At 38.4% G+C, this 17023-nt stretch overlaps 2 protein-coding genes and 1 long non-coding RNA gene across 3 annotated transcripts; 2 read left to right on the forward strand and 1 right to left on the reverse strand.

Moving 5' to 3' along the window:
- Positions 1-1314: 1314 nt before the first annotated feature.
- LOC113023328 (microfibril-associated glycoprotein 4-like) lies at positions 1315-4827 on the reverse strand. Its single transcript, XM_026169347.2, has 5 exons — positions 3970-4827; positions 2978-3175; positions 2548-2644; positions 2210-2377; positions 1315-1736 (listed from the first exon to the last, which is right to left on the reverse strand). The coding sequence occupies exons 1-5, from the start codon at positions 3976-3978 to the stop codon at positions 1465-1467; spliced, it is 744 nt and encodes a 247-aa protein (XP_026025132.1). The 5' UTR covers positions 3979-4827; the 3' UTR covers positions 1315-1464.
- A 1377-nt stretch (positions 4828-6204) lies between these two features.
- On the forward strand, positions 6205-10787 carry LOC113019380 (uncharacterized). The gene is made up of 3 exons (XR_013909761.1): positions 6205-7283; positions 9259-9377; positions 9460-10787. It is a non-coding gene; the product is annotated as an uncharacterized LOC113019380 (long non-coding RNA).
- A 69-nt stretch (positions 10788-10856) lies between these two features.
- LOC113019382 (uncharacterized) lies at positions 10857-16330 on the forward strand. The gene is made up of 5 exons (XM_026163070.2): positions 10857-12123; positions 12216-13217; positions 14590-14748; positions 15196-15291; positions 15370-16330. The coding sequence occupies exons 1-5, from the start codon at positions 12121-12123 to the stop codon at positions 15688-15690; spliced, it is 1581 nt and encodes a 526-aa protein (XP_026018855.1). The 5' UTR covers positions 10857-12120; the 3' UTR covers positions 15691-16330.
- Positions 16331-17023: the final 693 nt, after the last annotated feature.

Here is a 17023-nt window from a genome sequence, read left to right on the forward strand (position 1 = left end):
CACTAACTAGTGGGCAGTGTCACTCGGGCTCTTCTTTTTATACCACTGCAAAAGTCTTTAGACATTCCTCTATGTTTTGCTATGAAAACGCAAAATAGGTGCAGTGATTTACCGAAATATGTAAATGAACATGGAAATGCACCATATAAGGCACAAACAGAGTTTGTGCAATTCTAATGAGCTTCAGAGTCAAATCTAGTATGACCACCTTTATTCTTCAACACAGCCTGAACTCTTCCTGACATACATGACTGATAGTGTTACATCCAGGTATGCTTTCACTGCATTGGCAGTCAGTTTGGGATCATTGTCATGATGAAAGTGAAGCATTTGCCATTCAGATGCTTTCTAAATAATATTGCTTAATGGACCAAAACCTGACGGTACTTTTCTGAGTTCATAATTCCATCAATTTTGGAGATCTCTCTAATACCACAGGCTGAAATTTCGCCCTAAACCATGACAGAGCGTCCACCATGTTTAACAGATGTCTACCTCTCTCCCAAACTTCCCCGTTTGTCCCCAAAATTTTTAACTTTGATTTGTAACTCCATAGGGCAATTTACACTTGGGAATATTAATAAATATTGCTAATATAATATTTAATACCTGTCTAACTGGGTTATCTTTGGCAGATTCAACTAAAAATTGGGAACATATAATGTGCTTTGTGAGAGGCCGCTACTAATAGTAAGTAAATGAAAATGGTGAAGTACAAGGTATGGACTTTAAATGAGTGTGAAAACAGCGAATATCAAAATAAGAATTAAAAAACCATCAGAAAGCCATCGACGAACATGCTAGCATTATCCCTGTTAGCTAGTTAGCCAGATGAAATTAGCTTTAAGCTCAAAGCTCTGCTGCCCCTGATGTTAGTCTCCTGGCAAGCATGTAGACTCTTTGAAAAATGACAGAAGTCAAGAACAGAGATAGTTAAAAAAAAAACACCATTTATTATATTTATGAAAGAGCTAGCACAATGAAAATGCCTTTCACCTTTTCCAGTAGCATATCATTGGGTTTCTAATAGGAGCTGAATGGCACCTCCTCCTCCTCCTCCTACTAACTGCAACTTTTAAACTTAGTCTACTCTATCTTAGAGGATAGAGAGAAAGCACCAGTCCTGTAGCGCTAGTATCGATCAGATGCCATTACCAGCGTTAGTATCAATACTACTGATATTTGGGTCGATATGTTATTAAATAACATAATATTGTAATAAGAAATTTCAAAAGTAGATGTATGCAGATTTAAACTATTATTACAGTTTGTATTTTTGAAACAAGGCACTAAACTAAAAAAAAAGGAAATAAATGGGTGTTTTAACTGTTTCTTTATTGCTTGTAAATTAATTTCAGCAAGAACAACTTGGGTGTTAGAGATGGTGTCCCCACACATCCCAGCTCTTCTCGTGCAATGGAGGGTGGGTACTATCATAATCTTGTTTATCTTTAGAAAATCAGGTTAATTTCTGCATGAACACTTAGGTCTTAATCGAATTTTCATGGCAATGGTCTTGAGGGAGTAGTTCCAGCCCTTCCATGTATGCCAAATCACGTGGACGTTATCATACCCAATGGCACCATGAGGCGCATACATGCCGTTTGGGTTAGTGATGTGACACTGATTGTACCAGAACCCACCCAAATAATGCTGAGCGCAGTTTTTATCCCACAGATCCTGATCTTTGTCGTACGTGGTGAACTTCATGGAGTTGTGTTCAGATAAACTGTCCCCTAGAAGAAGAAAACAGGGAAAATGTGAGTGCAGTCAAGACTAAGAAGGTTCTATAGTCTTTTTTACTTTTCTCACACGGGTTTGTATTTGTTATTTGGCTTTTTGTGTTTGACAGAAGTAGTTAATTTACTTGGAGATAATATGTAGAGGAAAATAGTTTGGAACTTTTCCTCAGCCTTTATTTTCAGCAGTTAATTCCTAATTATTATCTTAACAATTGTCTCTTTAGCTGTTTTTCCTTTCAAAGGAAGAGAATGACTCTGTACAGACCAAATACTGCACTTTGCAAACCATTAAGATAAAAAAAAAAAACATTATTCAAATTAATAAGCTACACTGGCATATCTCTTTAATAGGATTTTTCCACTTAAACAAAATTTTAAAAATCAGTATGTTCTTTCATTATTATAATTTTATTTTTGGCCAGGTTTAAAAATGATCCACAGTCTCTTGTGCTCGACACACTCCTCACCTGCTGCACCGCCAGTGAAGCTGCCCAGGTGAAGCTGATACCCAACAGTCTCAGACTCAATTGAGAAAGAGGAGTACTGTGCGGACCTCCTTTCTCCGTTCCAGTCCTCCATGTCGACCCGCAGCTCGTTCTCCTTCCTCATAGTCAGCAGGAAGATGTTTTCCAGACCTGGAAAGACACACACACACAGCTCTGTTTCACTTTGCATCGTGCACCAGCATCCTATTTCTGACACTGTTTCTTTCCCAGGCTCCATCATTTCATCTCGCCACACCAAGTTTAGATTAAAAGCAGCACAAGCGCCTTGTATTTAATGCACTTCTCCTTCCTGCACTCACCCAGCCAATATTCTCCAGCCACATTCCCAAACCCTGTCTTATAGTGCCTCCAGGGCCTGAAGAAGCTTTCTGTCCCATCGATCCTCCTCTGAAATACCTGAGAGGGAGAATACGAAACAAACTGAGACCTTTAATGTTTACTAACATTAAATGCTATATATTTATCTAACATTATTAGTTGGTCACATCTGCATTCTCCACTGATGCCAAAAACATATATCATAATTAAAGATGTAATTTTTCATTTTTGCCCAGGTGCCACCACTCCAGAGGGTTTCGTGAAATTCAGCTTGGTATTTTTGTGCTGACAAACAGACATGTTTGTCAGCACAAAAATACATGTTTTATTCTGCAGCACGGTGACACCCCCCCACCCCCCAAAAAACTTTGACATTTATTTGAAAATATGATGATAGGATTTGATACTGACAGTCCATCTCCCTCCATCAGTGTCCATGTCGCAGTAGACATGCAGGGGAGTAGTGGGACCTCCTGGGTAGATTTTGTAGACTCCACTGGAGCTTGTGTTGTCATTGCGATATATGTCATCACAGTCAATGGGAAGGTAAAACTGGGAGCTGGAGTGGACTGAGGCCACAAGAACGAGCAGAGCTACGAGGAATGTCTCCTAGAGGAGAGGAAAGAGATTATAGCACCTCCAGTATCTACACTGGTTTCCTGTACCCTAGAAAAATGTTTGTCTTATTTATCACGGAAAATCATGCAGATATTTTGTTCTTTTGATCGCCTCTTAAAAATACTTATATTTCAGAGTCTGTACTTTTTCACTTGTACCTGAGAAAAGAAGATCCTTCAGTACTTACCAGCTTTTACTGGTATATTTTTTAACACATGTTCCTGTACTTCTACTTCAGTAAGCAATGTGTGTAATTTTGCCACCTCTGCTATGATACCACCAGTATCCAGCAGTGATGACATTTGGGGTTTCCCTGCAGGATGACTCTGATGTTTGCCATAAAGTTTTGCAATTATTTGTGTAACTTCTCTGGAGAACAGGGTGTTACACGGGCTCAGTGAAGCAAAATCTGTTTTATTCCCCCACATTTGTTCTGTGCATGCGTCACAGAGAGTGAGGTCACAGGTCAGGCGTCTGTAAACTGATGACACGTTGTCAGCGGAACTGGGAGTGCCTGCTAATGGTTAACTAAAAATATCAGGTAACAGGATAAAGTCAACAGTAGAAAGAGATTACAGGCAGCACACGTAGGTTGTCTGTTAGGACGAGGTAGTCTGGCATTTTTGTTGATGTCTGCAGCCTTCAACCCCAATATTGAAGTATATATGGTATATTCTGTCAGATGCAGAATATAGCATACCCTATCATCATATCATTTTAAATTTAACATTTTTTTTTTTGGGGGGGGGGGGGGGTCGTTAATGTGTAGCTTGCATTATTCTTACCTGCATCATCGTAATGTGGAGGTGGGTCTCCTGTTCAGGTCAGTCTATGGTAAAGGATCTCAGAGGAGGGACAGTTTTAAATAGTCCAAGCAGGGTCTGTCTGTGGAGTCATGTGACATGGGCGTTTGTCTGTAGACACCCACAGTCTGATAAAATATACTGGTCAATTTTTGTTACATACATATCTAACTCTGATTTATTTTTTTAATGAGACAAACCAAAACATTCTGGGTAGCACTTTTTTTTCAGCACAGCACAATTGTTAAAAAGTGGTAATAGCACGGTAACAAGTTAGAATCAAGAAGGAAATAATGTGGAAATTTCTAAATTATTAATTAATTATCGGTAATAACATGGTAGGAACAGTGATTACAGTTGACTCCACTGAAATGTGGCCAGAAACTGGGGGTGATAATGTGAAAATAAAGATTTGGTAACAAGGCAAAACCAGTTAGTAATAGTAGCAACAATGCTGATGTTTTAGCATACTTGGATAGTATTACTATACTATAGTGCTTAAATTATACCTTTGGCTCCCAGCATTCTGCTTTAGTTTAAAGAAAATATGTAAATATTATGTTTAATACTCTGAATTATTAAACAGATATTTGACATTATCAAATCAATATTCTGAAATGTGTCCCTTATACTATGAAGACGTTACTAAGACCATTTGAAAATGTAGGAAGAAAAAGATCCAAGGATTTTTACTGAATTTTGACTCTTTGCCCTGAAGATGCCCAGAGAGCTTTCTCTTTTACTCGCTGAAGGAAAAAACTCTTTTTATAGTGTAATTTGAAAAACTCGACTCAAACAGGCATCCAATCAGCCTTGTGTGAAGTCTTTTAGCCATCAAAGCTAGAAAGGAAGAAGGTTATTTGTAAGTGAAAAATGACAAACCTTCACTGTGCAGGCAAACAAAGGCAGAGGAATACGTTACAATCCTAGTTTTTCTACAGGCTATACTGCTGACTATAGAAGCTTGCTTCTGCCACTGGAAAAAAATGCTGCCCTTGAAAAATTAGATTTTGCAATTTTCAGTTGCTTTTTCAGAACTGAGAGCTTGTAAGTAAAAGTTTGGGGAAACCTAACTCAAACTTTTAAGACACTAACATGAGCTTTCTTAATTGACTTCTGAATGCAAAGCAAATTTTCACCTCTGTGAAATTAAAAGTTAAGTTTTTACCAAGTGTTAATGTGAAAGTAACTAAGATTAGTGAGAAACAAAAAACAAAGTCACATTAGCTTTGTAGGAAACAGTTCCATCACTTTGGGAAAGTGCCCTGAACCGCTTTTCATTAAATTTTGAAACGGTCTGGCTCCTGCCTACCTGGCACATCTTCTGCACATATCTCTCGGATCCTCTGTCCGGTCATTTCTTGTTGTGAAGACTGAAGCACCCACGGGACGAGCGTTTCCTGTTGTGGTTACAAATAATGGAATGAACTGCCTCTCTATATTAAGCTGGCTCCTACACTTGACATTTTAAAATCCCTTTTGAAAACAAACATGTTCTCCACGGGATTAGAGTTAGCTTCTACTCAGTTATTTGACACTTAATAATCTTTTTTTCAGACTTTTTTAGTTTTATTTATTCTAAATTGCTCTAAAAATGAACTTGAATTGGACCGGATGGTCTGGCTCTTCTGTTGGACTCGTATTTTCTCGGCTGTGATCTGTGCACAGCTTGACATTTGAGTCCATCATTCTCATGTTGATGTTTAGCGATGTTGTTGGATCTTGGGTATTTCATAAACAGTAGAGTGTGTCACATGTGGCTCAGCAGAGCATTGCTCATTAGTTTTATGTTTTAATTGACTAAAGGAAAAGGATCACAGACACAGGGACCTAATTTATTTTCCTTTGCAGAATTTCACGAGTAATTAAACCAATCTCAAACTGTTGAAACTTTTTCCTTCAGTTGTAAATCTGCTCCCTCGGCTTCTGTTCTCTTCGCTGGCAAGGCGTTTCACTTCTGCCAAGCTCATCAGCAGGCTTCCAGGAGGATTGGGATCTACCTGAAGGACCTGGCAGCCGTTGATTTCCTCTGCGTCTGTCTCCTTATGTATAATACCAATTTTGCCAACAGCTCTGTTGCTATCCCCATATTCGACCGTAGCTTTGGTGCCTCGGCCTTCCTCCTCATCACGCTAGCATGGTGTTCCCGGTCTGCATCCTTGCTTACAGGTAGGCAGCAGTGTCACACTGTGTAAGTGTAAATGCACTGTAAAAAATCAAACTTGCAGTTGTTGAGCTTACAGTCATTTCTTTCACAATTCAACAATAAAAGTTCAGTTGGCCCATAAACTCAAATACATTAAGGGTTTCAACTAATCATTTAACGTTTTGGAGCAAAAGTTGGTCTCAGATGAAATTTATTGCTGGCAAAATGAATGAATTCAAGTTTTACATGAGTTGAAGCTGTTGGCGCCTTTCTGTGCCTGAGTACGCATGCGCATCTCATATTTTTGGATGCTACGGGGTCTACTTTGCGCTTTTGCAAGGACTGAAAGCCACCTGCCCGTCTGCCTTAATGAGAACGTGAGGCTAGGAGCTGTTCATCTCAAGTTTCTAAAGGCAAGTAATGTTTCTTTTATTATATCAGACAGTATATGTTTGAACAGTCTCAATTTGTCTGTTAGAAATATCACAACTGAAGTTCTTCGTATTTTTCCGAAACTTAGCATAGCATTACTTTCTTGGCTAAGAAGCCTTGTGGCTTATGGGTATGTGTTTACTATATCATTTAAGATTCCATGTCACAAACTACGTGCCATGTCACAAAACAATGAAAATCCGACAAACTTCGCTACTAAAGAGTCGCGCTCATATCTGACAAGCCTCCGCGACACCCCCTATGCGTATTTCATGAAGTGCAGTCTGTGGCCGCCATACCACCGAACGAAACAAAATAGGCTGGCTCACTCGTGACCAACGGCAGCAACCCCCCCACCGCTATTTAAATAAAATAAAATAAAGTTCGGGGGCGCCTGCTGCCATGTCGTTTAATTTGTTCGAATCACATCTAGCCAATAAAATGTGTGCTTTAGTTTCTGTGTGAACGGGGTGGTGGAGTCCTCATGGCCAGCGAGCTCCACTAAATGAAATATGAGATGTGACAATATAGTTTATATCGATATAGTCTACATTATCATTATACTCGTGGAGCCGCAAGTTTGCCTCTCTTTCGTCCACTTTTGTCTCTACGCTGTGTTACTCCGCCTCTCTCCTTCACTGAACACAACTCCCCCTCCCCCATCGCTTCACCTGCAGGCAACGACAAGATGGACACGGCAGCTATCAAAGAGGAGCTGGTCGGTAAAAAGAAAACATTTGAAGATTACTATTTTAGTACTGTCAGCGTAAAGTTAATGCCATAACTGCATTAACGGGGCAAATCTCCGTTAACTAGTTACCGCGGATCACCCCGTGCGTGGGGCTGGGTGGCGTTAGTGAGCTAACCGGGCTAACGCGTTGACGCACGGCCTAAAATCCTTTCATCTCAAAAATCGACAGTCTGCCTTATGTATGAATTCTGGTTGTGCTTACTGACCTCGAACCAATTTTATGTGGTACACAGCTTAAAAAAATATGTCAAAAAATGTTTTGGTACGACTTTGGTAAGCTATGAAGCTGCACTGCTTGATGGATTGTTGGAGCATTACGGCTACCGAGGAGCCTCGCAGAGTGATACGTACTCTGCTTCAACGTAATATTACCATATTATGTGTGTAAGGACCATAAATGGCGCCTGTAAGAGACACGGTTACAAAGAGGATTTCAAACTCCAGGCTGTCAGTTGCGCAGTAGAACTTGGAAACAGAGCAGCTGCAAAATCTGTCTTTGTTATTATGCTCAGCATCTTTTATTTTACATTTTGACTGCACAATTGTGAGCTTTTTGTTATGCACAAAACAACATTGTTTTGGTTTATTTATGGAGCACCATTAATAAATGCACTGATAATTTAAACAGATGCTTCAGGAGTTTTATCCCACTCATACTCTCAATCCAATGTTTGTCATTCTAAGTTGTAAAACCAATCACACAAAATTATCCTTGGCTTACATAATACATCCCAGTATACTGTTGGTGCATTCCATGTAGAATACAATTTGTTAATAATAAATTAAATAAATTAAACATTTGATGTAATGTATGTTTTGTAAATTACCGTATTTCCCGGACTACAAAGCGCACCTGAATATTAGCCGCACAAGCTAAAATCAGGGGAAAATCCTGTTTTGTACATACATTAGCCGCACCTGACTAAAAGCCGCAGGTGTTTCAATGTTGACTTATCATATGTAAGAGAATATGCACAAAGGGAATTGTCAGGAAAGAGATGGCTGCTTGGAGACACACCCCTTTTATTAATATTTTGAAAAACAAGTTATGGGTACATATTTGCACATGTAGTACATAACAGTAACCTACAGCACACCAGAAAAATAGATTCGGACTACCTTTTAGGCTCAGGTGCAGTGACACGGCTTTAACAAGAAGAAAAGTCAGTCATTCACCATCTTTCTCTTCTTCCTGCGCTCTAAAACCACCAAAGTCCTCTTCTCCAATGTCGGAAACGAACAGGCTCAGGATGGCTTCGTCATCCACTCTCCGCTTCTCTCCTTCGTTGTCACTTTCAAAACCAAAGAAATCCTCGTTGTCAGTGTCAGAGTCGAACACCCTCAGAAGGGCCGTGGCGGTGTCCTCCTCTCCATCATGCAGCAGTCCAGCCCTTCAAAATCCGTTGGTGATCGTGGATGTTTTCACACTTTTCCACGCTGTCAGAATCCACCGGTGGAGTTGGGCATAACTTGCTTTTCGCAAGTTTATCGCCGCTCGTCATCCACGACTCCCGCTGAACGCGTAGCGCTACTTTGAAGTTTGTTTTTCGCGCTACTTCGTACGGCACTACGTTTCCTGGCGGACGGACATGTGACTAACATACCACTCTTGAATCCCGATCCTTCCGCCAGGCAACGTAGTGCCGTACAACAGCGGAACAAACAAAACAAATCGTCTTACGATATCACAAAAATCATGGAAAATCCATAGAAAAGCCGCACCTGACTAAAAGCCGCAGGGTTCAAAGCTTGTGCAAAAAGTAGCGGCTTATAGCCCGACAATTACGGTATATGTTTTACTGTGTTTCACATGGCATTTTACAAGGCAGAATCAGCTCACTTTAGTGAGCCAAAAAAATTAGGACAGGAGAAAAAAATTCTTAAGTAATGTCAGGAAGCTGGTATTTTATTTTAAAACTAATTGCTATTTTTATTTATTTAGAGAATTAAAAGCCAACTCCAGACCACTGCTTGTCCTGATTTATGAGGGACTGATGAGGAGTTGGTAAGGAGAGGAATCAGAACAGGAGTGCCTGCCCCCCGCCCCAAACACATTATCAGGTAATGTAACTTTGGTAATTTGAGATTAATTCAGGTTTCTTTTGAATTGTTGACACTGTCCTCTCCTCTCTTCTCATTATAGCTTTTGTATGCAGTGCCAGTTCTGCTCTTTTGTCTGTTCAAGCCAAGAAGTACTCTTAAGACATCACCAGCTACGACATAGAAGAGGATTTCATTTGCCCTGTGTTTACAGTGACTGCGTCTGTTCGTTCAGGACACGAGGGGCATTGAAGTCTCACCTTAGCAGATCACACAACAGGGCTAAGAAAAGGCAGGAGATCTCAACATTTTTTTGTGATTTTTGTGAATTTAAGGAAAACTGCTCACAGCATACATTTATTTCACATATTTTAAGGCACTTAAAAAAAAATCAGACTGTATCCTGTCCTTTCCAAAAATGTGACTATGCTACCAACAATTTAACAACCTTTACGTCACACACAAGCAGAAAGCACAAAAACTCAAAAGATATAAAAAACTGTATTAGACTGATTTCTCATGCAAATGCATGTCCTAGTGAAAGTAGCTCCCCTGATAAATCCTTAAATACCTCTCAGGAGCCAGAGACATTACCAAGTGGTTCAGGTGTAGCATCAAGTGATAAAGAGGACAATGAGTTTGTAGATTACCAATGTCTTGAACATAAAATAGCTAGACTTTTTCTATGCATGCAAACATTGTTACATGTTTCTAAAAGTGCTTTGCAGAGAATTATTGAGGAAATTAGTGACATTTTAAAATTTTCTCAGGTTCATTCATTTCAAAGAATCAAACAGGTGCTTGCTGAACAGAACATTGAGGCAGATGATGATGTAATTAAAAATATAAATGATGCACTTTTCAAAACCAACCCATTAATTATCTCAACAGAACCAAAAGGTGCATTATCTACTGATTACAAGAGAAATATTTATTTCAAGAATAATTTTCATGTAATTGAGCCTACAGAGTACATCTACAAAGCGAGAACTAGAAATACATTTGTTTATGTCTCAGTAAACCAGGTCTTGGAGAACTTATTGAAAGAGAAAAGTTTCTTTGAAAAGTTAGCATTTGATAAAGAAATTAGTGAAGGTTACAGATCATTTAGAGATGGGCAGTATTTCAAAAACAACAAGCTTTTAGGATTGCAAGATACTTGCATTAGTTTAGCTTTGTATATTGACGACTTTGAAATATGCAACCCTTTAGGAACATCTCGAAAAATTCATAAAATAACTGCTGTCTATTGGGTTGTACTCAACTTATCTGCAAGGTTTCGTTCTACATTACACTCAATACAGCTTGCTCTTCTTGGTAAAAGTGTAGACGTTAAACAGTTTGGGTATGATGCTTTTCTTTATCCACTCATTGAGGATTTAAAATGTCTTGAAAGCACAGGGGTGTATGTTGAATCTTTAAATAGTTTTTTAAAGGGAGCTGTATTTTGTGTCTGTGCAGATAACCTTGGGGCTCACAGCCTTGCAGGCTTTTTGGAGTCCTTTAATGTCGACAAATTTTGTCGATTTTGTAGTATTGATAAACATCAGATTGCAGCTCTTGATCCTACAGAATTTCCATTAAGAACTGTGGAACAGCATAACATTTTTCTAGAAGAGCTTGAGGATGGTCAAAGACAAAGTGTGTGTGGTGTCAAAGGTTCCTGTGCCTTAAGTGCGTTGTCCTATTTTCATCCAGTCACTGGATTTCCTCCAGATATATTACATGATTTCTTTGAAGGTGTTGTCCCTGTGGAATTGTGTTTGTGTCTTCAAGATTTAATCAGAAAGGGTTTTATTACATTTGAAGGATTAAACAAACGTATAAAATCATTTCCATATAAATTCTCTGATAATCTCAACAAGCCACAACAAATTACAAAAGCCAGTTTTGGAACAGGAAGAGTGAGTGGCAATGGACATGAAAACTGGACACTTTTGCGTTTGCTGCCTTTTATCATTGGGACCCGTATACCAGAACATGAGCCATCATGGGAAGTATTGATGGACCTTAAGGAGCTTGTTGAAATTGTTGTCTCGACAACTCTATCAGAAGAAATATTGTCATACTTGGACACCAAAATATTGGATCATCGACGATTACTGATAGAGACTTTTCCTGATTTTAATTTGAAGCCAAAACACCACTATATTGAACATTATAGTCATCTTGTGCGTTGTTTTGGTCCCTTAGTTGATTTGTGGACTATTCGATTTGAATCTAAGCACAACTTTTTCAAGAAAACTGTGCATGATGTCCAATGTTTTAAGAATATACTACTAACACTTTCTTCAAAGCATCAACAAATGATGGCATACTTGTTAGATGGTCACAGTCTTTTTAAACCAAGTCTGCATGTTGATAATATTGACACAGTTGACATCTGTTTCTTGAATGAAAATCTTCAGAAGTGCTTGAAACTGAAATATCCACAGGTAAAAGCTGTGTCATTTGCTAAATGTGTTTATCTGTATGGGACCCAGTATGTTAAAGGCATGATCATTTCATCAGGACAACTGAGTGGACTACCTGAATTCTACAAGATACTGAACATTTTGGTAGACTCTGGGAAAGTGTCATTTGTTGCTACAAAGCTCTCCTCTTGGTTTATGGAACACTACAGATCATATCGGCTTGACAGCAGCTACAAAGATCTGGAAATACTTGACCCAGAAGATTTGAATGATTACCACCCTTTAGCTGAATACTGCGTAGATGGACAACTGATGGTGACACCTGTTACGTGCCTCCTGCATTGAAAGTGATGGTATGTATTATTCATAAATAGTTTTCAGTTGATTACTTTGAATTTGTCAATTATTTAGAATTGCGCCCTTTTTTTTTGGTTTGTCTTCACAGGCCCTGTTACTGCGAGTCCACGTCAGTCCAAAACTTATCAGAAAAATCCAACTGTCCACTGTTCCAGAATCTGTGAAGCAGCTTCAAGATGAACTACAAGCAAAGCTTGGACTTGAAGGTGACTTTGCAATACAATATGAAGACCCAGATTTTGGGAACGCACTTTGCAACCTGATGGATATTAAGGAGCTACCTGCTGGACGGGCAGTGTTGCACCTCATTTGGGAGGAAAATGCATCAGCCTCGCCACCACAGACTCCATCTGATCATAGCGCTATCTCATCTATTGATACAGCCAGTGTGAGTTCAGCATCTTCTTTCAGCCCATCCTCATCCACAAAGACCTACATGCGTAGCACTTCACAGTGGCCAAATCCATTTCCTATCCCAACCTTTTCCTATGATGTAGCGTTAAAACTTCGCAAGGGCAATGAGGTATATGAGAAAGCAGGGGCAAATTTAAGTGTAACAAGAGACATCAAGATGGAAATTCTAGACAAGTTGGCACAAGAAATGTTTGCAATCAAAGCGTACCCTGACAAGAATGAAATAACATCTGTTGCACAGGAGCTAGTTTCCAAACATCCCTGCCTCAAAGAGCCTGGCAATGGCACAGGATATGATGGTTGGGCAACAAGCATTAAGTTCAAGCTTGGCAACTACCGTTCCAAGCTAAGTAAAGCTGGATGTAGTGAAGTTGCAGTCAATCGAAAAAGAAGAGGGGAAGAAGATGACAGTGGCTCAAATAGATTTTCCTTAAAGAAACCAAAGCGAGGTGAAGTCAACTTTATCCCTGATGGCCCAGAAAACTACAATGATGAGTCTCTTGAAAATGAAAGATGCATTTTGGAAGATGAAATGAAGAAGAGGGATAAGAACATGGCACTCATCACCCAAAAGATGGACATCACATTCTCTCTCAGGAGGAAAGAAGTTGTGGAGATGCAGCCCTTGGTCAAGGAAATGCAGCTCAGATGGCCAGCTCTCTTCTTGAAAGAACAGGTAAGATAATCTCTTAAATATTTAAAGGAAAACTTCCGTTTTTTTTTTTTCTTCTTCCCTTTTTCCCCAGTGTGGTCTTATTTCTAAAATGGAAAACGTTCATTTATTCACCCAGAAAAATTTCAAGGCATTTGGAGTTGTTAGAAAGAAATTTTAATCCCAATGTTACGAGTCAGTCGTTTTGCAAGAGAGAGCTGAGCCACGGTTATGGGGAAAGGATTCACTGAGACAACTAAGAAATGCCTGAATTAAGCCAAAAACCACTCTGGAGGGTTTTTAATCTAAGGAAATAACATTAAAATGTGTTTAAAAGCTCCAAAAAGTTGATTTTACATGATATAGGACCTTTAAAAGCATCTGTTTGTATCACTCCAATATCTTGTAGAAAAGGTTGAAGGCTCGCGATGAGCTAACAATGCTAGTGGTAAAATATAAAAAAAATACTTGGCTCTAAAAATATGAAGCTAATTTTGGTATTACCAACAACTATTGAAGTGAAATCTATTTACTTGTCAACTTGCTGTGTATAATAACGGATTGCTTTTATTTCGCTCTTCTCTGGGCACCCAAAGCGCTTTACAATTCCACTACTCACTCACTCTCACATTCACACATCGGTGCAGGGAAACCACAGTTGTAGCCACAGCTGCCCTGGGGTAGACTGACAGAAGTGACGCTGCCATATCGCGCCTCTGGCCAACACCAGTAAGCGGTAGGGTAAAGGGTCTTGCCCAAGGACACAACGACCAGGACAGAGAGAGCTGGGGATAGAACCAGCATCCTTCCGGTTACAGATGAGCTTCCCAACCCCCTGAACCACGGTCGCCGCAATGACGTGTCTTCACTGGGCATCTAGAATCTTTTGGTGCTGACCCTTAGCAGGCAACAGCCATGAAACTCACAGAACAGGATTGAGAAAGTCACTTACGTGTTATGAAAGTATACAAATTTGACCACAGGATGTTATTCTTACTTCATTCCTACATAACTATAAAATTAATGGAATTTTTTCAATGAATTTAAAATACAATTTATTGATTTATTTCTTTTCTGCAATGAATCCTGTAACAATTGAAACCATTATTTTGTCTTATCAACATTTGATTAGGTATTCTATAGACTTACTGTAAGATCTGCCGATCAGATTTTTCTTGGGTTTTTTTTTTTTGTTTTTTTTAATACGTCAGTTATAATTTGTACCACCACTACCACTAAAGGAAAAAAAAAAAAATCCAATCAAGGCCTGACCAATAGATCAACCGAGACTAAATGTTTTGAAATTAAGCTCTTTTAACCAAATTTGAAAACAATGTGATTTTTATATAATGTACCTTTAAAAGTTTTCTTCTATATTTTTTTTGTTGCTTTGTAGATTTGTGCGGAATTCTCACGCATTACCACCAAGGATCTCATGGGGACCTTCTTGACTGCCCTCGACACTTACTCACTTCGGCTGATTAAGCTGTATCGAATTAGAAAAGCTGCTTTCCGCAATGACATGGATTCCCTGTTGCAGAAGTTTGATGAACAGGTAATATATAAAAATGTATTTGTGTCTGGTTTATGAGGAACCTGAAGTTCCCACTGTAACGAAAGATACTTTATTAAATATTTACTAAATTGATGTAAAAATTGTTAGTTTTCAAAAAGTGTGTCCTGAATGGGATTATAAGCTAACAAGCAGCGCTGTGTTTGGCAGATTGCAGGTCATGACAGACAGTTCAACTCTCATCCCACTCATGGCACTTTTTGTTATAAATGTTGTAATAAGTGTGCTACATTTGTTGCACATCAAAATTACTTAAAAAATAAATAAATAAAAAAAATCTGACAAAAACATGACCAATTATCTGTAATAACTCATTTCAACATCTTATTTCTTAAGGCTGTATTTTGAGCAACAACACTTAATGTGTTTTAAAAACAAAATGGTAGGTTTATAAATGAGACTGAGTCTTATTTGATTTCCTTGTTTTAGGTCTCAAACATAGTCCAGCATCGACGAACCATCAGTTTGGAAGGGTTACCGATATTTGTTCGCGACGACGAGACCAAACTCTTCTTAACATGTCTGGTGAGTATGCAAATCTACTCAATCTTCAGTTTTGGTTTTCAGAGACTTATATGTACTGTTGTTTTTTATTTTGCATAGGATACAGATCCAGTTGAGAGGGCAACCCGAGGTGTTACGGTGGGCATCCTCACTGTTCTGGAGGACTACGTGGGACCCAACTCGCAGTCCACAGTGGTCAACACTGCCATTGTTTTGGAAGAGGACATTATTCTTGATGATCTGCCAGACCTTCCCACTGCCTTTGCCTACTTGTTTGGCCTACTTTATGGGCTCAACATGGAGTTTCCCAAAGAACTCAAGTACACATTTGAAGCTGTGCAACACATTTTTATGGAGTTGACATCTACCTGTTCCCAGAGGATAAGAAGCTTCAAAACCAAGCTCTTAACCAAAGTCTAACCTATTTGACAACATGTTCAACTCAAATACAACTTGTGTAAAACAGAATGCAGCAATTTGTTTTGATTTACAGTTTTTGGGTTTTGTGGCAAGTTGCTCTGAAAAAAGTTCATTTCTGTCTTTAAGAAAACTAAGGTGCAGAAAGTTCTGAATCAATGTCTTCTGTTCTAACTTTACTTAATGTGGCTTGCATGACTGATTGCAGATTTCATGTATAACATGTTATTATAAAATGTTGAAAGGTTTTATTCTAACTTGAGCTGTTTTAAAAAAAATTTATAATCTGGTTTTAGGTACATTTGTATTAGTTTTATAACAAATGTGGCACGATACTGAACTTCACAGGAAATTGGAGTGTTGATTACTATTAAAAGACAAGTGGTGGAAAAATTTGTTTGAAAGTTGTTTGCTGTATGGAAACCAGATAGAAGTTGTTCACATCCTGCCATCTGATGTTTTGAATCCGTTTGTTAGTGACTATCTATCAAGATAGGTTTGATATTCTGTCTGACAACACCACCTTTAAAATTGGATGAGTAACATTTGTTACAAAAATTTGACTTTTTTTGTGTTTTTGGAAGGACTTTATTTGTGGCTGAATGTTGTCAGTATGTTAAAAATGGCTGATCTCAAAAGTCAACATTGTCAGTGGTGCAGTTGTGTTTGAACACAAAGTTATTTGAAAATCAACTGTGTAAACATTCATTGGTACAACAGGGAGCACCTCATGAAAACTATGAAAGATACTTTTTCTAAACTTTAGGAAATTGATTGGCAAAACAAAAAAAAATATGTTGTGTAAACTTTAGGAAATACGTTGCCGAAACTAAAACTAATACCTTTTGTAAACTTTAGGAAATACGTTGCCGAAACTAAAACTAATACCTTTTGTAAACTTTACGAAATACGTTGCCGAAACTAAAACTAATACCTTGTGTAAACTTTAGGAAATACGTTGCAAAAACAATAAAATATGAGTTGAGAAAAAGGACAATTATTAATTTTGTCAACACAAAAACATTAGCTAAAGCAACTTATCTCCTAAACTTGAAATTATAAGTTATCCATCAGAACCTAAAAACGTAAATGCAGTCGGTTGCCTTGAGTTTTTAAGTTTTAGCAACGTTTTTCTTTTTACAGTGTGGTTTGTACTGGTCTGGGATTTTCCCCTAATATAAATAAAAAATAAAAATTAATTAATAAATAAAATCCACATGATGAAAATGATAAAAATAAACACACTTGATCAAATTCCATGTTATTATTAAGGTTTCTCAAGATTGTCAGCCTTTTTGGAATTCACATCCTGCAGACAGTGCAGGGCGCGCACATC

Source organism: Astatotilapia calliptera, chromosome 6 (assembly GCF_964374335.1).
Source record: "Astatotilapia calliptera chromosome 6, fAstCal68.1, whole genome shotgun sequence".
NCBI lineage: Eukaryota > Metazoa > Chordata > Actinopteri > Cichliformes > Cichlidae > Astatotilapia > Astatotilapia calliptera.

Excerpts from the sequence above, each read along its gene's own strand:
- LOC113023328 (XM_026169347.2), bottom strand. Across the intron at positions 2,645-2,977 it reads CTGATGGAGGGAGATGGACT|GTATTTCAGAGGAGGATCGA; the intron begins GTCAGTATCAAA and ends TCTCCCTCTCAG. Across the intron at positions 2,378-2,547 it reads GGCTGGAGAATATTGGCTGG|GTCTGGAAAACATCTTCCTG; the intron begins GTGAGTGCAGGA and ends GTGTCTTTCCAG.
- LOC113019382 (XM_026163070.2), top strand. Across the intron at positions 13,218-14,589 it reads CTCTCTTCTTGAAAGAACAG|ATTTGTGCGGAATTCTCACG; the intron begins GTAAGATAATCT and ends GTTGCTTTGTAG. Across the intron at positions 15,292-15,369 it reads AACTCTTCTTAACATGTCTG|GATACAGATCCAGTTGAGAG; the intron begins GTGAGTATGCAA and ends TATTTTGCATAG.